At 41.8% G+C, this 25,211-nt stretch overlaps 1 protein-coding gene across 1 annotated transcript in view; it reads right to left on the reverse strand.

Moving 5' to 3' along the window:
* Positions 1 to 21,585, reverse strand: part of RPRD1B (regulation of nuclear pre-mRNA domain containing 1B) — a gene marked incomplete at its 5' end in the record, with an annotated part of 59,715 nt that extends 38,130 nt beyond the window's left edge. Inside the window, 2 exon segments of the mRNA XM_030212048.1 lie at positions 9,022 to 9,158; positions 21,456 to 21,585. Coding sequence (XP_030067908.1) covers positions 9,022 to 9,158; positions 21,456 to 21,585 — 267 coding nt within the window.
* Positions 21,586 to 25,211: the final 3,626 nt, after the last annotated feature.

Consider the following 25,211-nt stretch of genomic DNA (forward strand, 5'->3'; position numbering starts at 1 on the left):
AAATTAACTATGCAGTTGTACAGAAAAGCCAAGTTAATGGTGCAACAACCAAGTTTATCAACAATTCCGACGCAAATCCATGAAGAATCTGAAACATCAGACAAGCCGATTTATATAAAATTCTTTCCTGAATTGGAAGCCAATGTAAATTAGCTATATGAGAGGAGACATTAGGAGGCATATTTTCAAAGCACTTAGCCTTCCAAAGTTCCATAGGTTTCTATGGAACTGGAAGACTAAGTGCTTTGAAAATATGCCTCTTTATCAAACTTTCTAAGTCTGAATATTAATCTGGACAAATTGAATGGAAAAATAAAATGCACAGACCACAAGGGTAGAAAAATATATTTTGAATTTATCAATTGGACCACATCAGCTTTGGCAAATGTGCGTCTCCGATATCTTGCATTGCCATTCCTGTTTCTCTAGTATTGCTGTATACGCAGAGTCTGACTCCTTGAGGTTTCCAATTCAGTTTTTTGCCTTCATACCTCTATTACAAGTCTGTGGTTCCCTGTTTCATATCTGTTGATGGTCTGTCTGTGTTTGAACGTGTAAGCAAGGTACAGTATGTATGTAGTTTGTGTAGGGATTTGTAGCAGTCCCGTTTGTTCTGTTTTCTTACTAGATGTTGTATTGGTATTTTAGGCACAGTGTAAAATTTATGGTGCTGCCTTTTCACGGATAAGGTTGTGGCTTTTTGAGTCTCGGGAGTCCGTGCAGTTAGGCTGTAGTAAGGTTCCGAGTGTGGTTTTGCACAAGTTTGTGCTTAGTGTTTTGCAGTGGAGGAATTGTGTGTTGGTCCTTACTGAAGTGACTTCAAGCCTTTAATTTAATTTTAGTTTGTCATAACATCAGACAGGGTTTGTGAAATAATACGTGCCACTTTTTTTTTTTCTGAGATGGCAATCCTGGTGTAGACAGTTGGTTGCAGAGAAGAAGAGGAAACGAAGGGAAGGGTGCAACAGTAGGTGTGGCAAGAGACTTGGGGCAGGGCATGGATCAGGGCTGGTGTTCAGTTTTTCTCTGTCCAAAAGTCGGCAACCCTACCCACAAGAACCTGGTGGGCACTGAATAGAAGCAAAAGGAAAGCAGAGCGGCTGCACATTAGACCACAGCCTCCTGTTAATTCAACCAACACCAGAATGAGGCTCGAAATACACAGAGAGGCAACTGGAACACCAGAATTAGGCTTAGAATGCCTGGAGAGGCAGCTGGATCAACTGACTGAGGCTTTGAACACTCATTGGCTGAGTGATGAATACTGTCCAAAAAACCATGGGAGGCTGTGGGGTTCAGGAGGAAATGCAGCACTGCGAGCGAGTAAATAATGCCAACTCCTGTGGGTACAGTTGGGGATGGAGGAGATTAAATGCAGGGATAGGTGTAAATTGAAAGGACCTTACAGGGTACGGGTGGGTATTGATCTGTCCCCCCTGCAACTCTCTAATTCTCAGGCTCTCACAATGAATATATTTGCACATACAGACAGTACATGAATACCTTTCTCATGTATATTCATTACGGAAAGCCTGAAAACCAGACTGGCCAGGCACGTCCCAGACGAACCAACGGTCTGTGTGATTTTCCTTTCTCTATCTTCAACCTTTCCTATCTTGTAGTTCCCTTCAGTCCTGCTCATGTAACTTGATATTTATCTTGTGCTGATGCTTTTTGCAAAAGGCGGTATATTAAAATCAAACCATAAACTGTATAGTCCACCACCTCATAAAGCAATCATCGCTCCCCTACATATCAGCTTCTACGGTATAATATAAATAAATTCAGGAAGCTGCTAAGAAGAAATATTACTAATGGATTTTTTAAACCTAACTTTCTCCTACGTCCCCACTTTTCAATGTAGGATCAAAAATGGAATGAATCTTTGGAATTCCTTCTCCTACACTCAAAGATAACTTTTTTTCCCAAAAGTTATCTTAAGAAAATAACATTTAGCTTAGCACAAAATACGAATGGCCAAGTGCATGCAAAAGGGCAGAAGAATGAAGACTATAGGACATAGGTCTCAGAAAGGAGACAGTGTTTATAAATCAAACAGGAGGGGAATGATAAAGGTTGTTCTGGAAAATCTCTTAAACTTTTTTAAACAGTACTTGAATCATCTTGCATTTTATGTGGGATTCTTTTTCCATAGAACTGAAAAACAGCCAAACACAATCCAAAGGGTTGTGTGGAATGAATGTAAAGAAATTAGGAAATACCCTCAGAAACCAAGGCTTCTGCCAAGGTCTAATCAACAGGACATTATTATCTATAAAAGACTTTGTGCCCGTGATCGTTTCTTTCATGGGGTAAATATTCCCTACTCCACTCATTCAAAAATGCCCATATAAGAGCATCATGCAAAATTGCCCATAATAGAGCACAAATATTAAAGATAACTGAGTAACAAAAACTATTCAAGCTACAGCATAGCATGCATCAACTTAGCTTAATAAATGCTGGCTTGACAACCCCACAGTTCAACTGTTGATTTTCAACGGGGCCCGATTCGTTTCACCCATAGCAGGGCTTCATCAGGAACCACTCAGTTGGATCATACTGACAGGGGTATCGGTCTCAAGCTGACTAAACTTCTCTTACAACCGACGGGGGGAACTAAAGCCGCCAAACAAACAGCATTATAAAAACACAGATTCTTTTTCCATCTCTCATTTCAAAGTACCCAAAGTCTGTGCCCAACAACCTCTCCCCTCCCCTATTTCATACAGTGCATTTGGATTCCTGATGGCCAAATGTATGGACTTTTATACTTTTTTGTACTGAAGTTTAACAGCCAAGTATTTCACTACTCCTCCAGGTTTCTTACATCTCATTCTGTTTACTCCATCAGGGGAGTTCATTCTGTTTGCAGATCTTTCTGCCATCTGAAAAAAGAAACTTATTTCCAACCCTTCCACAATATCACCTACAAAGAAAATAAAGTAAACCAGCCCCAAGAATGCTCTCTGAGGAACTCCAGTAATCACTTCTCTCCTCAGAATAAATTCCATTTACTGCTACCCTACATCAGCTATAGCTCAATTAATTTCTAGTTTAATACACCATCCTGGACCCAGCCCCAGGCTGCTCAATTTTACTTAAGAGCCATGTAGGAAGAGTTTTATCTGTCATCAACTATGTTACTATTTATTTATTTATTTTTATTTATTTATTGCACGTGTATCCTACTACTACTACTACTACTATTTAGCATTTCTATAGCGCTACAAGGCATACGCAGCGCTGCACAAACATAGAAGAAAGACAGTCCCTGCTCAAAGAGCTTACAATCTAATAGACAAAAAATAAATAAAGTAAGCAAATCAAATCAATTAATGTGAACTGGAAGGAAGAGAGGAGGGTAGGTGGAGGCGAGTGGTTACGAGTCAAAAGCAATGTTAAAGAGGTGGGCTTTCAGTCTAGATTTAAAGGTGGCCAAGGATGGGGCAAGACGTAGGGGCTCAGGAAGTTTATTCCAGGCGTAGGGTTGCAGCGAGACAGAAGGCGCGAAGTCTGGAGTTGGCAGTAGTGGAGAAGGGAACAGATAAGAAGGATTTATCCATGGAGCGGAGTGCACGGAAGGGGTGTAGGGAAGGACGAGTGTGGAGAGATACTGGGGAGCAGCAGAGTGAGTACATTTATAGGTTAGTAGAAGAAGTTTGAACAGGATGCGAAAACAGATAGGGAGCCAGTGAAGGGTCTTGAGGAGAGGGGTAGTATGAGTAAAGCGACCCTGGCGGAAGATGAGACGGGCAACAGAGTTTTGAACCGACTGGAGAGGGGAGAGGTGACTAAGTGGGAGGCCAGCAAAAGCAGATTGCAGTAGTCTGAACGAGAGGTGACAAGGGTGTGGATGAGGGTTTTGGTAGAGTGCTCGGAAAGAAAGGGGCGGATTTTACGGATGTTGTAAAGAAAGAAACGACAGGTCTTGGCGGTCTGCTGGATATGAGCAGAGAAGGAGAGAGAAGACAGGGAGAATGAGAGAGCCATCAACAGAAATAGAAAACGGGGGGAGCGACATTTTCCCACCCATTTGCAGGCTCAATGTGGCTTACAAAGACATGTCATGGCATCACCATTTCAGGGTACAAAGATACAATAGATGTTACAGGGATACCAAGAATGATAAGGCTGACAGTTTGATCTAAACATCAGTTTTAGAAAGAGAAGAGACTGTCATAGTAATGAAGGAGTGGCACTGTGTTGTACTTGGTTATGGATTCTCATGGTAGGCTTTGGTGGAAAGATAGGTTTTCAACGATTTGCGAAAGTTGGCTATTTCTTGAATTGTTTTCAGGTGGGTTGGCAGTGCATCCCTTAGTTGCGTGCTCTTGTAAGGAAAAGCTGGATGCGTGTGTTAGTTTGTATTTTAATCCTTTACAGCTGGGGAAGTGAAGATTAAGAAACTTGCGAGCGGATCTAAAAAGCGAAGCCACTTACTGTTTTGATTTTGAGTCTCCTAGGCTGTTTACCCAAAAAAAAGAGATCTCGTATTTGTCTCTCCTTGATGCCAAAACTCAGAAGAACTGCATATACACTCACATATTTGCCATTTGAAATGAAATTCCTAATTTTTTTTTAAATTTAGCTGTATATGACTTATTTGTAAAGCACCAATGCCTCCTACTTAGTTAATTTTGACTGAAGGGGGGGGGGGGGTGGAGAGGGACCACAAAGCAAGTCTACTACTCTGAACAGCAATTGATATATAAATTAAACAAAGAAAAGCCTAATGATCTGAATCAACAATTAGAATAGTAACATTTTTATTAAAAACCTGAAATAAATCATTTGATTTTCCCATGGTTAACGTGTATTTATAAGATGCCACAAGTTTAAGAGAAGGTATCTAGGAAGTGACATAATTAAAAAGTTTAAGGTGTTTTTTTGATCTGCAGTCATCTTTGAAAGCCATGTAAGCACAGTAGTAACTGGGCACTGTGTTTAAATAAGGTCCTTCTCAACATAGTTGAATATTTTTGAAAGCTTAAGAATTCTGAATATAGATTTTATTTTTCTTCCATTTTTACAATTAGATGATCCTCTATCCCTGATGCACCTATCTAGCGAAATGCTGGCCACCATCAGTGGAACCAACAATTAGAGCCATCTGCTGAACATAAGAATTTTTGATGCACCAAATATAGGGCCTCTTATCAAGCCATATGGGGGGTGGGGGAACCCTTCTATGCCAGCCCGATGCTCCCAGGCACTGGGAAGAACACTGTTTACAAGGTAGCTTGCCAGCACCATTGTTTTGTTTTTAAATGGGATTCAGTAACCTGCAGTACTCAGATCTCACAGATAGAGGCAATCTTATAATGCACCTTGATAACTTCCTCCCTTATAAGGTTCATTTTAAAATTTCAACCTCTTGAAAAAAAAAAAAAAAAAAAAAGACAGTTCTACATTTTTAAATCTTAAAAATCAGACAGCCACAAAAAGTGTTATGAGGGTACCTGGTGGCAGAAATTCTGAGAAACACTATCTTAACTGTAAAATAAAGTTGCTTACCCATAACAGGGATTCTTAATAGACTGAATAAATCAGACACACAAATGGTTGCCGTTATCAGATAGCACTGACATAGGCCAGCTCTCCAAGGTGAGAGAAGAGCCTGGACGGTTTTCTCAATGGGATTACCAGTATTGCCATTACCTCACAAATCCTCATCTATTAAAGAGCTTAGGAATCAGTTTCCAAAGGTGAGCAGTGATTCAGCCTGCTTTATTACTCTTAGCACAAAGAGGTTGATAAATGATTTGATTTTTCTCTTTTTGACTAAACTCCCCATACTAGATGCATCTGTGGTCAATATCACTTGGTGCCTGAGACAGAAATCCCTAGATTGAACTGTCACATATTTTGCAACATTGAAGGTAGTAAATAACCCAGTCGTTTCTTCTTATTTGGTGTGTAAACTAATCACACTAGATCTTTAATGCCCACTGAAATTTAAGCGTGTGTGTATATGCAAAAATAATGAGGGTCCATATTCAAATCACAAAAATAGCAATTGCACTTATCTTTCAAAACTCCAAACAAGTTGCAATCCACTGTTGAGCCAGCTGCCTCTATCGTGCAGTACTAAACCAGGTCCCAAACCAATAATCAACGGTGGCCAGTGTTTTGCTATGGTGCTTCAGCGCACTCATGTTGCTTTTGCTAGATAAGTGTATGCTTGTTTTTGTATTTTGTTTTTTAAATCATAAACATTTTTTTTTTAAAACCAAAATTAAGAAGTACTTTTTCACATAAAGGAGACGGATGCCTGGAATGATGGAGCTGAAAACAGTAACAGAATTCAAAAAGGCATGGGATAAAACACAGAGGTTCCCTATATAGCATAAAGCTAGAAAAAAAAAAGTATACAGCACTTCTACTCACAGTAAAACTTCAATAACTTTCAGACTTTAAAGAATAAAACAAAAGCGAGGAAAGGGAACAAAAAGGGTGTAGACTGCACCGCGCATCAGTTCAACTCTGAAGACAAGGGGGGGGGGGGCCCACAGATAGGCCATGGTCTTTATCAGTTGTCACTTACTATGTTCTGTTTTCTTCATTCACATGGGAAGTCACAAATACTCCTAATCTAACATATCATGCAGGTTTTCCCCCACATACATGGTTGATCAATGTACAGCTATGTCACACACCATCATCATACAGATAAGTCAAATCTTTATGTCTAGACCAGTGGATCTCAACCTGGTTCTTGGAACACAGGTTTTTAGGATACCAACAATTAATATGCACGAGGAAGTTCTGCATATGAAGCAGTGCACGTAAATTTATCTCGTGCATGTTCATCGTGGATATCCTGAAAACCTGAATGGCTTGAAAACCTGTGGGCTAGAGACAAAGAAGGGTATGACATGTCAGAGAAGACAAACTTAGCAAACGGAACTGGCCAATGTCTTTCACGGGATAATGACAAAATGTTTCCTCGGGCCCCATATTGCAAAGGATACTCAAAGTAGAAGTAATTTAACTGAGCTATCAATTAAAAGCTAGACATGAGTCACAAAGTCAGCGAAGGACTTGAAAATTAAAGCACTCATCTAGTGAAATAAGTTTCACCAAGTTGTTAACTGGAGTAAACATTTCCTACAGGATTTTCTTGTCACGCTGGCTTAATTTTACGGGTCAATATAAGTTTCAGATTGCTGTATGGAACTGCTAAAACTAAGTTGATGAGAAAAATGAAAGCATGTGTGTCATACAATGGAATGGTTTTACAGAACAGTAGTATCCAATACCAGATTACAAGGCCACTTTCACTTATTATTCACATCAGGCCTCTGAACAAGTTTTTCTGTAAACCTAATAAATAAGCTGTCAATGAGCATGGTTTATGTGATGTATTACTGCACCAATCCTCCTACCTTGAATTCAAACCCGGTTCTAACCCAAGTAAAAGGTATTTTGTGGCCTTGGCCTGCCCTGGAAATGACATTAATCTCTATTTTTATTAATTTGTACCCCGCGCTTTCCCACTCATAGCAGGCTCAATGCGGCTTACGTATTATATACAGGTACTTATTTGTACCTGGGGCAATGGAGGGTTAAGTGACTTGCCCAGAGTCACAAGGAGCTGCCTGTGCCTGAAGTGGGAATCAAACTCAGTTCCTCAGGACCAAAGTCCACCACCCTAACCACTAGGCCACTCCTCCACTGTTGCTACTATTTGAGATTCTACATGGAATGTTGCAACATTCCATGTAGAAGTCGGCCCTTGCAAATCACCAATGCGGCCGCGCAGGCTTCTGCTTCTGTGAGTCTGACATAGTACCGTGCAGGACGTCACAGAAACAGAAGCCTGCGCAGCCTTCTACATGGAATGTTGCTAGGGGAATAGCAACATTCCATGTAGAATCTCCAACAGTACCAACATTCCATGTAGAATCTCCAATAATATCTATTTTATTTTTGTTACATTTGTACCCCGCGCTTTCCCACTCATGGCAGGCTCAATGCGGCTTACATGGGGCAATGGAGGGTTAAGTGACTTGCCCAGAGTCACAAGGAGCTGCCTGTGCCTGAGGTGGGAATCGAACTCAGTTCCTCAGTCCAAAGTCCACCACCCTAACCACTAGGCCACTCCTCCACTGTTGCTACTATTTGAGATTCTACATGGAATGTTGCTATTCAACTAGCAACATTCCATGTAGAAGTCGGCCCTTGCAAATCACCAATGCGGCCGCGCAGGCTTCTGCTTCTGTGAGTCTGACGTCCTGCACGTACGTGCAGGACGTCAGACTCACAGAAACAGAAGCCTGCGCAGCATTCTACATGGAATGTTGCTAGTGGAATAGCATCATTCCATGTACAATCTCCAATAGTAGCAACATTCCATGTAGAATCTCCAATAGTAGCAACATTCCATGTAGAGGTCGGCCCTTGCAGATCACCAATGTGGCCGCGCAGGCTTCTGCTTCTGTGAGTCTGACATCCTGCACATACATGCAGGATGTCAGACTCACAGAAACAGAAGCCTGCGCAGGCTTCTACATGGAATGTTGCTAGTGGAATAGCAACATTCCATGTAGAATCTCCAATAGTATCTATTTTATTTTTGTTACATTTGTACCCTGCGCTTTCCCACTCATGGCAGGCTCAATGCGGCTTACAGATTATATACAGGTACTTATTTGTACCTGGGGCAATGGAGGGTTAAGTGACTTGCCCAGAGTCACAAGGAGCTGCCTGTGCCTGCAGTGGGAATCGAACCCAGTTCCCCAGGACCAAAGTCCACCACTCTAACCACTAGGCCACTCCTCCACTCCAAAACTCTATAACCAAAACTCTTAAATACACTTAAGGATCCCTTCTCTCTGACATCTAGACTGAGATGCACTGGCAGATATGCATGGATCAGAAACATACACAGCATATACCTCAATGACAACATCAAAGGTGCATGGTGTGTGTGCAAAACAGAGATATTCCATAATGAAAGGTATAAGCATGCCATGTAGCATCAGAGTCCAAATAGCAAGTTCAGTGAGATTCTGCTACCTTTTGGCTGAGGGGGACTGTCAGAATCTTCAATGGCCAGTTTCAGCTGCTGTATGAACTCACTGCTATAGACACTCCTTTCCTGCCAGATGTTAAGTAATCGTTCCAAAGGTTTCTTACATCCTTCATCCGCCTCTCTGTACATATAAGAAAAACAGCAATGACAAAGTGGCAAACAAGAGCATGCACAGTTTGCTCTTACTAGTCTGTAATTACTGAAAATAAAGGATGCGATAAAATGTAGTAAAAAACAGAATGGAAAATTCCTGGGTGTAAGGGTATATAAAATGTGGCACCAAGTGCCTTCCCCCAGGCCACACAAACAAACTACTGCAACCAGGAAGACAGTCCTGTCAGCAAACCCACTGAGAGGAGGACAGACTGGCAAAAGTGGGATTAAAAGAAATAGGCTAGGGAAAAAAAAGAGGCGCAAAGAAAATGGAAACATCTAGCATCTACAAATTTTGACTGCCAGGTTTAATAACCCTGGCAAAACAACAACAAAAAGACTTTGGTTAACAACAAAAAAGATTTCTCAGAGCACTCTTGCACAATAAGTACATCAACATGATTTTTCTTGGAAAAGATACTTCTTTAGGAACCCTTTTACTAAGCTACGGTAACAAGGGCCCTGCACTAGCGGTGGGGGGCCATTTTTGCCATGCGCTAGAGGCCCTTTTCACCGCAGTGGGTAAAAAGGCTGAAAAACAGTCATGGCCATGTGCTAAGATTGCTCTTAGCTCATGGCCGTGCGGGGTGAGGGGGGGGGGGAGCACTTACAATCACCCACTGAGGTGGTGGTAAGGGCTCCCATGCTAACCCAGAGGTAACCTCCTGCGGAAATATTTTTCAAATATTTCTGCTAGTGCAGGTTGCCATGCGCTGGGGGTGGAACTACCGCCAGCACCCGCATTGGGCCGGCGGTAGATCCAGAATGGCAAGCTGTAAGCCCCCGTTGGGCTTACTGCTGCTTAGAAAAAAGGCTCCTTACTGTCCAGCAGATGGAGACAGAGAAAAATTCAGTGTGATTTACCCCTCAAGGGAACCATGCAGCCTTAAAATGCTCAGTATTCTCCGTCTCTAGTGAATGAGACAGATGGACTGTGCAACTCCTGGACTGTTTCTGAGACGCTCCTGACTAGTTGAACTGTCTATAATCCTCATTTGAAGATTATGTTCCATTTAAATAAATAAAGGAAAAGGTGAAAGTGGTCTTGAACCTGTTTTGTTACCGTTGTTCCTGGGTCAGCTGGAGGGATTATACCAGTTGAGTAGAGGGTGACTAATTAGTTTTCAGCTGTAAAATGTAAGCATTTGGATAAACAACAGTTTTTAAAGAGAACTGAGGGGATAGACTCTGCTGAGTTCAGTTCCACCCTATTCCCCCCCACCTCTCCTCTCAAGGCTGAATTTCTATATACAATAATCCTAAACCAGGTGAGAAATATATTTCTTCCATGTTATTTTGGGGAAAATCATTTTTGCTGTGGCAAATCCTGAGGGAGGAGATCAGGTTCCAAGCCACAAATTGATGCTGCAGTGCAGAATGGCACTCAGGGTTACTTTCCTCTAGCCTGGGTTGCTTATGCTTTTATAAAGCAAACTGACTTAAGTTACGGATGAGCTGGCAGGAGTTTTTTCTCCTACATGAGCACTTGGCTTTAGCAGCAGGTTCCTGTTACCTAGTCCTGGGGGGGGGGGGGGGGGGGGGGAGGGGAGTGCTGGCATTTTGGCATGAATGTTAGCATAGACATTACTGGCTACTGAGCTGTTGAGGCTGCAGCAATGGGCTGGATTTCTGCCTCAGCCCGTATGCTTGAAGAAATCTACAGATGTTTTAACAATGGACTGACTGGTTCACGAGTGGTTTATGATTTACTGATTTTAATATATTGGTGTACAATATATTGAGCCTGCAAATAGGTGGGAAAATGTGGGGTGCAAATGTAACGAATACAAAATGAATAAATAAAATCAAAAGTTATATGAGTAGGACTGAAAGGAACTACAGTTGCAGGATAGGAAAGGTTGAAAACTGAGAGGAAAATCACACAAACTGTTGGTTTGGAAAGAGTTTTAAGTTGGGAAGGATGGCTACTGTTGAGATAAGTCATAAGTGTTTGAGAACAGATGAGTTTTCAAGGAGTAAGATGATCAGAGATGGAGTGGTTTTGGAAGAGAGCGATATGGCTTGTATTTCTGGTGGTCTCAAAGTGTGTACCAGTTGCCAGTGTGGCCATGTACAGCCTATTTTTCACTCGCAGTTCACCAGCTGGAGTGTGGGCAGAACAGTCAACATATCTCTAAGCACCTTCTAAAGTCTTAGTTTGAGTTCTAGCTGCAGGTTCTCAAGCCTTCAGGGTTTTTTTTTTTCTCCGTTCTTCCTTCCAGGCTAGTGAAAGCCATTATTTTTCACATATGCACTCTTAGCTCTACCTTCTTAACTATAGAATTCCTGGGAACAAAATATTTTCCTTATTAGTTTGAGCAATGTTCTATTTCTAGTGTTTCCTTTGCCTTTTCCACAGTGAGTTTATCACATGGAGATGCTGTTTTATATTGGTAGCCTTGCTTTCCTTAGTTGCATTTAAGAAAGACAAAATGCAGTAGAATATCTCTACCTGGAAGAAGGCTGCTTCTAAGCCTGGGGGTCAATGATTCAAGCTAGTTTTGGCATGCCTTAAAGACAAAGAATTAGGAGATACTATATTTTCACACACATAATGCACATAAATTGTGTTCATGTAAAAATAAATGCATAACCTACTCATTGATTCCGTGAAATTCAGCAGTTAAATACTGGTTTTGAGGCTTTTCCTTCCCTCTCTGCACAAGTCCTGCATTTTGCTCTGGCTTCGACCTCTGTCTCTCTTTAATCCCTTCCCTCCACTCCGTGTGAGTCCTGCATCTCTCTCCTTTCCTCTCTCCCCCCCCCCCCCTACAGTCTTCCTTACTTCTTTATGATCTCCAGCTGTACTAACAGTGATCCATCCACACAGGCAGCATCAAGGCCTTCACTCTAATGCGTCAGAGCTTTAAAAAAAAAAAAAAAAACCTCAACACCTTTCACAGCAACACCTGTTTTCACTCTTTTGGAACTGCATTCATAGCAGGCTGATCTTCCTGAAGTAGGCATGGGTATTATCAGCCATTCCTGTCCTTCTGTGACTGTTCTCTTGTGCTTGACTGCTTAAATATTTTAAATTTAAATGCTTTACTTTTTGTCTATTAGATTGTAAGCTCTTTGAGCAGGGACTGTCTTTCTTCTGTGTTTGTACAGCGCTGCGTACACTTTGTAGCGCTCTAGAAATGTTAAATAGTAGTAGTAGTAGAGGTGAACTATCCCTCTGACAATTCTAAAACCTAGTCTTCCTCATCCCCTCTCTTAGCCACGTATTTTTTTTTTTTGTTACATTTGTACTCCACGCTTTCCCACTCATGGCAGGCTCAATGCGGCAGGCAATGGAGGGTTAAGTGACTTGCCCAGAGTCACAAGGAGCTGCCTGTGGCTGAAGTGGGAATCGAACTGAGGACCAAAGTCCACCACCCTAACCACTAGGCCACTCCTCCACTGTTGCTACTATTTGAGATTCCACTAGCAACATTCCATGTAGAAGTCGGCCCTTGGAGATCACCAATGTGGCCGCGCAGGCTTCTGCTTCTGTGAGTCTGACGTCAGACTCACAGAAACAGAAGCCTGCGCAGCCTTCTACATGGAATGTTGCTAGTGGAATAGCAACATTCCATGTAGAATCTCCAATAGTATCTATTTTTTTTTTGTTACATTTGTACCCTGCGCTTTCCCACTCATGGCAGGCTCAATGTGGCTTACATGGGGCAATGGAGGGTTAAGTGACTTGCCCAGAGTCACAAGGAGCTGCCTGTGCTGGGAATTGAACTCAGTTCCTCAGTTCCCCAGGACCAAAGTCCACCACCCTAACCACTAGGCCACTCCTCCACCCATATACTTACCCCTCCCTTTGACTTTATTGAATCTGTACTTTCCCGGAATTGTAACCATCTGTAATTTTGTAAGCCACATTGAGCCCGCTCTTGTGGGATAATGCGGGGTATAAATGTACCAAAATAAACAAAATAAAAATAACTGTAGTCAATCAAGAATTAATTCTACTTGAGCTGGGCACTGCCTATAGCCCAATGGTTACATCACTGGGCTCCGAGCCAGTGCAGTCAGGATTCAAATTCCACTGTTCTGCCTTGTGGTGTGGGGCGGTTTACTTACCTCTCTCTGCCTCAGGTACATCTTTATAATTTGAATATAGTAAAGGGAGTGAACTCTGAGCATTCTCTTCAGGAGATGTTTGGAAGCCTTAGACATTCACATCTGTTAAAACTTCCAATGAATTGTAAATCTTTGCCCTTCCTCAAGAAAATAAAAAAAAAATCTTTTGCAAGGATATATGCTAAATGAGAGCTGCTGGAAGATACTAATAAAAGGTCTTTATCTTGTTTTGTTTTTTTTGGCTTCTTTAGCTAGAACATTGCTCCCCCACAACCTCCTTGTATGCTTGCATTTTACATAGCAACTACTACTACTAACTAACATTTCTAAAGCGCTACTAGGGTTACGCAGCGCTGTACAATTTAAACATAGAAGGACAGTCCCTGCTCAAAGAGCTTACAATCTAAAGACAAGAGAACAATCTAAAGACAAGTGTACAATCTAGAGGACGAGTTAATCTGATAGGGTGGATAGATTGGGGCATTCTATATTTCTCAAGCGGTTAGGCGCCGAAGGCAGCATTAAAGAGGTGAGTTTTAAGCAGAGATTTGAAGATGGGTAGGGAGGGGGCAAGGCGTATGGGTAAAGGAAGATTGTTCCAGGCATAGGGTGAGGCAAGGCAGATTCATCTTAGGTATAGTTCTCCTTCCAGAAAGGTTTTCTGGGCATTGTATGCTCAGGGTGTAACAGTCCCCTTCTAGGAGCATTCACAATGGTAAGTTAAACTTCTCACTCAAAGGATCTCAGTGAATTTTTATTTGCCAGCTCAGAGGACTTGGTTCACAAGAATTTTCTGGCAGTCATCTTATTTTCAGGTTCTCAGATGTAGGAGGGTCCATAGCAAATCTTCCTCCTTTCTTACGATTATCATCTTAGTTTCTGGGGTCAGTGGAACTTGTTCATTCTAACTCTTCCTCTAGAAAGGTCAAGTACTTTGTATACTCCTTGCTAGCTGAGATTATTTCTTCATGTTTGTGTGTGTAATTAGGAAGTTTCTGCTCACCTAAAACTTGTTTTCTCTTCTACCAACCTATTGGTTTTTGGAGGCATGTTAGAAGGACAGCTTCCATTTTTATCTCCACTCTGAGCTCTGCGTTGTACTTTGCATTCACATGTTAGTCTGGTTCTTGTGATGTCTCCAACCTTCCTATCCTTTCAGCTGGGCTTTGTTCGGTTAGGGGTTTGGAGTTCAACCCTACTTGACAAAGACCACTGACCATTTTATTAGCCATCCTATGGACAAACTCCATCCTGTTTAAAATCTCTTTGAAGGCGAGTTCTCAAGAATTGGACACAATATTCTAAATGAGGTCTCATCAGAGTCTCATACAGGATCATCATCACCTCCTTTTTCCTAGAGGCTGTTCTTCGCCCTATGCACCTAGGCATCCTTCTAGCTTTTACCATCGCCTTTTCTACCTGTTTGGCCACCTTAAGATCATCACATACGATCACACCCAAGTCCTGCTTCTCTTTCATGCACAAACGTTTTTCACCCCCTAAACTGTACCTTTCTCTCATTTTTTTTTTGCAGCCCAAATGCATGGCCATACATTTTTTAGCATTAAATCTTAACTGCTATATTCCAGACCATTCCTCTCGCTTCACTAAGTCCTTCCTCATGTTATCCACACCATCAAAGGTGTCTACCCTATTGCAGGTTTTGGTAATATCCACAACAAGGCAAACTTTACCAGACAGCCCTTCAGCAATATCACTTACAAAAATGTTAAAAAGAACCGGCCTAACAACCAAATCTTGCAGCACACCAATGGTAACATCCTTTTCTTCAGAATGAGCTCCATTTACCACTACCCTCTGTCGCCTTCCACTCAACCAGTTCCTAACCCACTCAGTTACTTTAGGGCCCATACCAAGGGCATTCAATTTATTTATTAGCCCTCTATGCAGAACTGTATTAAAGCCTTTGCTGAAATCTAAATACACCACGTCTAGCAATCTCCCTCAATCCAACTTGCTGGTCACCCTATCAAAGAAATTAAACTGATTTGTCTGACAAGACCTACCTCTATTGAATCCATGTTACCTCAGGTCTTGTAATCCATTGGATTCCAAAAACTACTATTCTTTGTTTTAAAAGCGTTTCCATTAATTTACTTATTACAGAATCAGAATGACCTGTACTTCCAAACCCCCTCCTTACTTCTGCTTTTGTAGAGAGGATAAGGTCAGCTCTTCTCCAGTCCTCCAAGACCACTCACAAGGCTACAGAAGCATTGAAAAAGTCAGCCAGCGGAGATGCAAAAACTTCTGTGAGTTCCTTTGGTACGCTCAGAAGTACGCCATCCAGCCCCATCATTTTAACCACCTTTAGTTTAGCCAGCTCCTCACAATATAGTCCTCTGAAAATCATTCAGGGTTACCACCCCTCCAATTCCTATTTGTGTTTGTCTTCTGTGGTCCTGCTCTCGGTCCTTCAGCTGTGAACACAGAACAGAAATATCTGTTAAGCAATTCCACATTATCTTTTAAAATATCTTTTACATATTCCTCCCCTTCACCTCTGAGTCTCACAATGCCACCTTTGCACTTTCTCCCATCATTAACATACTTTAAAAAAATAGTCTTGTCCACTCATAATTATCATATTGGCTATTTTTTTATTCCATTTGAATCTTTGCTTTCCTGACTGTTGTACCAATTTCTCTTACCTTTCCAAATATTGTCGCCCGTCTTCCTCTTTCTGTGGTCTCTTGTAGTTTATAAAGACTAGCCTCTTTTTCTTACCTTTTCAGCTACTACTTTTGAGAAGCAAAGTGGCCTCCTTTTCCTCTTTTTTTCCTTAGAAAAAGATTTGTTGTCCTTACAATAGTTTCTTTCAGTTTTGCCAACTGCTTTTCAACTTCTTCCAGAAAGAAAGGAAAGAATCATACACAGGAGAAAGCAGAGAAAGGGATCCCAACAAGAGAGAGCCTGAAGTTACAAAACCCTACATGCCGAAACAACAGCCACCAAGAACGCCGTCTTTAACATAAGATCTTTCAAGAAAACCTTCTGGAGTGGCTCAAAAGGAGAGTTCTGAAGAGCTCAAAGGACTAAATTAAGGTGCTACGCTGGACATGGTATATGAAAGGGAAGCCACAAGCGGCCCACTCCTCGCAATAACTGAATGAAATCTGAGAGAGCCACAAGAGACGTCTTCTGTAGTCAGTCCCTGAAACAGGCCAAAACCGCAACCTGAACTTTTAGAGTACTCAACGCCAACCTTTTCTGAAGGTCTGCCTGGTGAAATGCTAGGATATGCGTGATCTGAGCAGAGAAGGAAGGAAGTCCAAGCTCAGAACACCAGCCCTCGAACGTCCTCCATACCCTCATATACACCATGGATGTAGAGCATTTCTGAGCCTGAAGCAGGGTAGTAATGATCAAATAAGAATAACCTTTTTGTTTCAACCAAGCCCTTTCAATGAACCCTGCTTTAGTGGGTCATGTACCTGCGAAAGATGGAGAGAATCCCCGTCCAGCAGAGAGTCCACGCACCATGGCCTCCGCAAACAATCTGAGCATACGATAATTATTTGACCCCAGTATAACACGATCCTTTTCAACACGCAGCCTACCATGGGTCAAGAAGGGAAGACATATTGTAGATGAGTCTCCAGCCAGGGTTGCAGTAGGACATTGATCCCCAATGAACCCTGTTCTTTCCAACGGCTGAAGAATTTGAGCACTTTGGTAATCCTTTTCATAGTCATCAGATACAGAAGCGGAGAACCCCCATCAGTCCAATATCAGCTGAAAACTCTGGCTGGATAGTTCTCATTCTCCCAGGTCCAAAGACTGCCTGCTGAAAAAGTTTACTTCCACATTCAAGGACCCAGCAATGTGAGCTGCCGACAAGCATAGAAACTTTTTCTCTGCCCAACTCATGAGGGAGGCCGCCTCCAGTCATGCTTGTTGAAATAAGCCATCACAATCGCATTTGTCAGAGAAAACTTGGGCCTGGACTCCTGACAGAAAGGGAGCAAAGTTGCGAAAGGCATCTGCACTACCCTGAGCTCCAAGCGATTTATCAACTACTGAGACTCCTGTTCCATCCAGGTGCCCTGTGCCAGATGGAATTTGTAATGAGCTCCCCAACCCAACTTGCTGGCGTCAATAGTCACCACCTCCCATTGTGATCAGAAAGGGAGCTCCAACGGTCAAATTCCTGGGTGACAACCACCTCTGTATACTCCGTCTGGCAACCAGGTCCAAGGAAGATGAAGGTCGTACTTCTGTGACACCGAAGACCAGTAGCTGAGAGGACACTCCTGTAATGGCTGCATATGAGCCCATAGCATCACTTCCATTGCTGCTCTCATCGACCCCAGAACCTTGACGTAGTACCAGACTCTGGGCCTGTTATGACCAAGAAGAAGAATCTGTTGAACCAGGTTAGACCTCCTGTGTTCCGCGAGGAAGATCCTCTCCTTTGCTGCACCAAATAGAACGCCCAGATACTCCAGCATCTTCAAAACTGATCACCCAACCCAGCGCCACGCTGTCCGAATTAGATGACGCACAAATGAGCCAGTCGAGATATTCTGATTCCCTAGCGCTGAAAGAATGCCACTGCCATCACCACAATAACTCTAGTTAACATTCTTGATGCCATGGAGAGACCAAAGGGCAAAATCGTCCAGCAATTCAAAACACAGAAACCTCTGATGCAACGGCCATATGGGTATATGAAAGTACGCCTCCTTGAGATCGAGGGCAGTGAGAAAATCTCCCTCTTGAACCAAGGCTATGACTGCTCTTAGTGTTTTCATGCAAAAGCAGGACACTCTGAGGCAGTGGCTTAGACCTAAGATAGGACAAATGGTGCCTTCTTTCAAATGGTCCCTGTTCGGCCTGAGGAACTGGAAAATAAGAACATAAGCACTGCCATACTGGGACAGACCGAAGGTCCATCAAGTCCAGCATCCTGTTTCTAACAGTGGCCAATCCAGGTTACAAAGTACCTGGCAAGATCCCAAAACAGCACAATACATTTTTTGCTACTTATCCTAGAAATAAGCAGTAGATTTTCCACAAGTCCATCTTAATGGCTTATGGACTTTTCTTTTAGGAAGTTAGCCAAACCTTTTTTAAATCCTGCTAAGCTAACTGCTTTTACCATATTCTCTGGCAACGAATACCAGAGTTTAATTACACGTTCAATGGATAAACATTTTCTTTGATTTGTTTTAAATTTACTACTTTGTAGCTTCATTGCGTGGCCCCTAGTCCTAGTATTTTTGGAAAGAATAAACAAGCAATTCACGTCTAGTTGTTCCACTCCACTCATTATTTTTATAGATCTCTATCATATCTCCCCTCAGCAGTCTTTTTTCCAAGCTAAAGAACCCCAGCCCTAACCTCATAGGTCTTACCTAATAATCTTTCCTTTAGTCCTACCAGACCAGTTCAGAAGACCTCCCTAATTGTTCTCCTGTTTTCTTACTATTTCTCAGTTCAAAGAGGAACTTATCTGATTTTGAGGCAGCTTTTGACACAGTGTGTCAGTTGAGGTAGTGGATGAATGCAACAGTTGGAGAACTTGTGTTTTGTTGGTTAAGGTAATAGATGAACACAAAAGTGTGAAGAAGAGAAACATTGCTTGGTCATTCAAAATATTGAGCCTTCTAAAGTTGCACAGTGTAAGGGGAGAGTCACACAGAACTACATAACTTTTTCCTCATGTAGTGGTCTCCACAAGTGGAATTCCAAGTTTAAAAAAAAAAAGTATTTGGGACACTAATTAAATTACTTTTTACATTTTGCATGCAAATACTAGATTTCTAGGGCAAATCAAGTCATGAAGGCAAAAGGCATTTTGAATTTAGTTCATGTTTTTTAAATCACCTATAGCTCTAGGCAAATTACCCACTGTATCTTAATGTATTTTCCTGACCCCAGAGACCTTAAAATCTAAAGGGTCCTTTTACTAAGGTACTGTACACATGTAAATGGAACTATGTGGTAATGTTCCTTTCCTCTACAGAACTTCAAAACACAAATGCTGGGGAAAGAAGCCCTGGAACACCTGCTCTCAGTAAGTACACTACTCACTCTATGAGCATGCAGGGTAACAAGAAAGAGAAATATCTGATTTATTGAAGTGACTCTAGCAAGCTCATAACTTTACATTACCAAGCAGCCTCTGAAGGACTTGCCTCTTGTGAACAAAACAATATGTTAGTTTAAAAAAAATGTAAGATGAAAACAAAACAAAATTCATTACAGATCAGCATTTCCATCAAGTTGTAGTACGAACCAAACATAGTAACATAATAGATGACGGCAGAAAAAGACCTGCATGGTCCATCCAGTCTGCCCAACAAGACAACTCATGTGTGCTACTTTTTGTGTATACCCTACTTTGATTTGTACCTGTGCTCTTCAGGGCACAGACCGTATAAGTCTGCCCAGCACTATCCCCGCCTCCCAACCACCAGCCCCGCCTCCCGATCTATACTATGAAAACATCACAAACATGTGTTGAAAGAATATGTAGGTTGTCACTATAAGGCGATTTAATTGCATCCCCAACTTTATTCGGTGGGCTAATCCCCTTCGTCTTCCTCCTGGCCTTCATCATCCTCCAACTGCCTCTCTTCCTCCTCTGCAGCAACACAGGAATGGACAACTCTGCCTAAACCCAAGCAAAACAGAGATTCTTTGGGTACCTAACACAAGCAGACAAATACCGGACTTCAAAACACCTTTTGGGATTTATCCCCCCCCCCCCCCCCAAAAAAAAAAAAATCACAGGTCAGGAATCTTGGGATACTGCTAGACTTATCACTCACTCTGACTCCGCAAATTCAAACTACTTTTAAAACTTCTCTATGGCAGCTACGAAAATCTCTCTCCATATATTGAAAAGACGAGTCTAACAACAGTGGTCCATGCCCTGATAACATCACGACTGGACTATTCTAATGCTCTGTACACTGGTCAAACCAAAGACAGTTTGTATCAGCTCCAACTATTTCAGAATGCTGCAGCATGACTGACAGAAGGCCGCAAATGGTGTGACCACATCACACACCCTTCCTGCAAAAACTACACTAGCTACCAGTGCCTTATAGGGCTAAATTTAAAACTCTCCGTTTGATTTTCAAGGCTCTCAGACAAAATGGGCCAGAGTACTTTAAGAATAAGTGAGCTCTTTACACACCTTTGAGACCTCTAAGATCCTCTCAAGGAGCATCACTATCTGTCCCTTCATCAAAGGAAATTGTATAACGCAATACCCACCAGCGAGCCTTCTGAGGAGTAGCTCCCATGCTCTAGAATTTACTGCCAGAAGGGCTGCGTATAACTTGAGACTACCTCTACTTCAGGAAGCAGGTAAAAGCCTGGCTCTTCTTCCAAGCCTTTGGGTGACCGACTATATACCTATTCTGCACCTGAACTAATTGTACATCCACTGTAACTTAGACCACTTCCTTATATCTTCATTAACTATACAAAGAACTTGCCTTTAGCTTAGCCACCTATTTATTTATCCCAACTGACTCTGTTCCACGCATCTTGTACCCACTGGCCAATCAGCTACATGGTAAGCTGCATTGAAAAAAAGAATTAGTATCATAGCAATGTTATCTGAATGGTCTAATCGTGTGCTTATTAGATCATCGCTATTATGCTTACATTGTATTATATCTCTGTTATTTATTTATTTATAGCATTTGTATCCCACATTCTCCCACCAATTTGCAGGCTCAATGTGGCTTACATTTGCCGTAATGGCGATTGCCATTTCCGGGTAACAGAATTACAAATGGTATTGCATTAAGGTGCATGCATACATGGTAAAGAAGAATACATTATGGTATTGCATGTAGGTTCCTGAGTGATAGATTGGATAGTAACATTCGTTAGGTCATCAATTATAGAGAAATCATTTGAATTTCAGTGCTGTTGAATGTGTATATTTTTGATCCTGTTTCATAGAAGTCCTATTATTAGGTCACAATTTGCTGCTTTCAAGTTTTCCTCTTCCATTCTACGTCTATGTATTTACTTGCTCATTTTAATATTGTTATGCTGTTAACAAAATTGTAAGTTTGATGTTAAACTGGGTGAATCCCTTCATAAAGGTGGTTAATAAATCCCAATAACTAAATAAATATTTCTAAAATAATCTCCTAAACGTACAAGCAGCAAAAGAAGAGGAATTGGTGTGAGAGACACTTACCTGGAAACATGGGAGAAAGCATCCACTAGCACAGTCTCAAATTCTCTAGTGAATTCAGGGCCTTTCCTCTTACTATTCTGGATGACATCATTAGCTAAATACAGGAACGTCAGCTTCCGGTTTGACTTTGCTAAGAAAGATTTAAAAATAGGTGGATAAGCTAAAGGCGGTAAATAAATCCTAATAATAAATAAATACATAAATATAAGCAGCAAAATATGTTATCTCCTTATTTTGACTTTAAGAGCTCTGCTCAATAAGATTTCACTTTGAAAAATGCATATACAGTGGTGGAAATAAGTATTTGATCCCTTGCTGATTTTGTAAGTTTGCCCACTGACAAAGACATGAGCAGCCCATAATTGAAGGGTAGGTTATTGGTAACAGTGAGAGATAGCACATCACAAATTAAATCCGGAAAATCACATTGTGGAAAGTATATGAATTTATTTGCATTCTGCAGAGGGAAATAAGTATTTGATCCCCCACCAACCAGTAAGAGATCTGGCCCCTACAGACCAGGTAGATGCTCCAAATCAACTCGTTATCTGCATGACAGACAGCTGTCGGCAATGGTCACCTGTATGAAAGACACCTGTCCACAGACTCAGTGAATCAGTCAGACTCTAACCTCTACAAAATGGCCAAGAGCAAGGAGCTGTCTAAGGATGTCAGGGACAAGATCATACACCTGCACAAGGCTGGAATGGGCTACAAAACCATCAGTAAGACGCTGGGCGAGAAGGAGACAACTGTTGGTGCCATAGTAAGAAAATGGAAGAAGTACAAAATGACTGTCAATCGACAAAGATCTGGGGCTCCACGCAAAATCTCACCTCGTGGGGTATCCTTGATCATGAGGAAGGTTAGAAATCAGCCTACAACTACAAGGGGGGAACTTGTCAATGATCTCAAGGCAGCTGGGACCACTGTCACCACGAAAACCATTGGTAACACATTACGACATAACGGATTGCAATCCTGCAGTGCCCGCAAGGTCCCCCTGCTCCGGAAGGCACATGTGACGGCCCCTCTGAAGTTTGCCAGTGAACACCTGGATGATGCCGAGAGTGATTGGGAGAAGGTGCTGTGGTCAGATGAGACAAAAATTGAGCTCTTTGGCATGAACTCAACTCGCCGTGTTTGGAGGAAGAGAAATGCTGCCTATGACCCAAAGAACACCGTCCCCACTGTCAAGCATGGAGGTGGAAATGTTATGTTTTGGGGGTGTTTCTCTGCTAAGGGCACAGGACTACTTCACCGCATCAATGGGAGAATGGATGGGGCCATGTACCGTACAATTCTGAGTGACAACCTCCTTCCCTCCGCCAGGGCCTTAAAAATGGGTCGTGGCTGGGTCTTCCAGCACGACAATGACCCAAAACATACAGCCAAGGCAACAAAGGAGTGGCTCAGGAAGAAGCACATTAGGGTCATGGAGTGGCCTAGCCAGTCACCAGACCTTAATCCCATTGAAAACTTATGGAGGGAGCTGAAGCTGCGAGTTGCCAAGCGACAGCCCAGAACTCTTAATGATTTAGAGATGATCTGCAAAGAGGAGTGGACCAAAATTCCTCCTGACATGTGTGCAAACCTCATCATCAACTACAGAAGACGTCTGACCGCTGTGCTTGCCAACAAGGGTTTTGCCACCAAGTATTAGGTCTTGTTTGCCAGAGGGATTAAATACTTATTTCCCTCTGCAGAATGCAAATAAATTCATATACTTTCCACAATGTGATTTTCCGGATTTAATTTGTGATGTGCTATCTCTCACTGTTACCAATAACCTACCCTTCAATTATGGGCTGCTCATGTCTTTGTCAGTGGGCAAACTTACAAAATCAGCAAGGGATCAAATACTTATTTCCACCACTGTATATATATTCCCCAAGTTACAAACTATAAGATAATGAGCATTTTACAAATATTACTTCTTCATGAGCACAAATAAAGTGACCTGCTACAGGACTTACACATCTTGAAGTATATGATATACTTAAGTCTGATGAAAATATAGGAGCTATTAATTTCCCTAACAAAATTAAATGCTATTTACTCTGTATGGAGGCTGATGCTTTTTAACCTATTTATTCATGATCTGGAAAAGAGAGTGATGAGGTGATTAAATTTGCAAATGACACAAAATCATTCAAAGTTGTGAAATCACATTGAGCCTGCCATGAGTGGGAAAGCACGGGGTACAAATGTAATAAAAATAAATTGTGAGGGTGTGGCAAGAAGACCTAGTGAATCTAGAGGACTGAGCATTTAAATGGCAGATGAAAATTTAATGGAGACAAGCACAAATTCATGCAAGCAGGGAAAAATAATCCTACCTGCTATATAGGTATCTGGATCCCTTATTAAGAGTCACCTCCCAGTAAGAGGATCTTGGAGCGATTGTGAACAAAATGTTCAAACCCTTGGCTTAGTGTGCAGTGGTGGTCAAAAAAAGCAAATAAAGTCAGAAATTATTCAGAAAGGGACAGAGAATATATATATTTTTTATCGATCTACAGTGGAATCACATATTGAATACTGTGTGCTCTGGTTGTCCCATCTAGAACAAATATATATTTTTTATATTTGATAGGATAAAAGGGATGGAATTCTCTCTATATGAAGAAAGGCTAAACATATCCGCATTTCTTCAGCTTGGACAAGATATCTCAGAGAGAAAAGGGAGGTGGACTGGACAGAGAATTGTTTAACCTTTCAAATAGTCCTAAAACAGAGGGGCACTCCATAAAATTATGAGACAGCCTAGAGGATGGCCGAATTTCTGGTTTTGGTTTCAGTACAGCACCGAAACAGCCCCCAAATCCTTTTTCTGCTTGGTTTTAGTTTTGGCCGAAAGGCTATGGCAAATGGTTTCAGTTTCAGACAAAGCTGACTGTTTGTTTTCAGTGGAAGCCGAAAATGTGTAGTCTGTCTACCTCCCTCTCCCCTCCGCCCACCTGTAGGTTCCCCCTCAGACCTATCATATAATCCTTGGCGGTCTAGGGGTGTAGATAGGGCAGGAGTGATCCTCAGTCGCTCCTGACCAAGCTGGCTCTGCTCTCAAAGTAACTACCATGACATCTAGTGGCAATCTCACAAGACTGCTGCAAAAGGTCACAGCAGCCAATTTGAGAGTAGAGCCGACATGGGCAAGAGCAGCTGGGGATCACTCCTGCCCTAAATATACCACTAGGGATTGTAAGCAGGTCGGGGGGGGGGGGGGGGGCGGGGGCTACTCGTTGCCTTTTTTTTTTTTGCGTAATGTGATTGCAATTTCCATGATCATTACAGTGCTCCAAATAAATGCTTTTGATACAAATGTTTAGCAGGAATTTAAGTCTGTAAATTTGGAATGATAAGCTTCTTAGGAATTAGCCTCTCTGGGAGATATGACATCAGTTGTCACCTCCAAATGTGACGTAAAATCAGCCACCGTCAAAGTCCATGTAAGTGGATATTTTGCTTAGAGTTAATATGGTCCTTTCATTATTTAATTATTATACATAATCTGGTTTGGATTCTATTTGAGTGTTCTAAAGGCTCCGTTGGGTATAATGAAAATGCAGCGTTTATAAGCAAATTTATGGAGTACAGGAGCTGGGTTCTATGAGAAAAGAACCATGCAGTGATTGTTTTCAAGCACAAGTACTGGTCAATTTATAGTAGAGAAATTATATTACAATGAAATTAAGTTTTGTGTATTAGATCAGTGGTTCCCAAACCTGGTCCTGGAGGCACCCCAGCCAGTCAGGT

Source organism: Microcaecilia unicolor, chromosome 8 (genome assembly GCF_901765095.1).
Source record: "Microcaecilia unicolor chromosome 8, aMicUni1.1, whole genome shotgun sequence".
NCBI classification, from domain to species: Eukaryota; Metazoa; Chordata; class Amphibia; order Gymnophiona; family Siphonopidae; genus Microcaecilia; species Microcaecilia unicolor.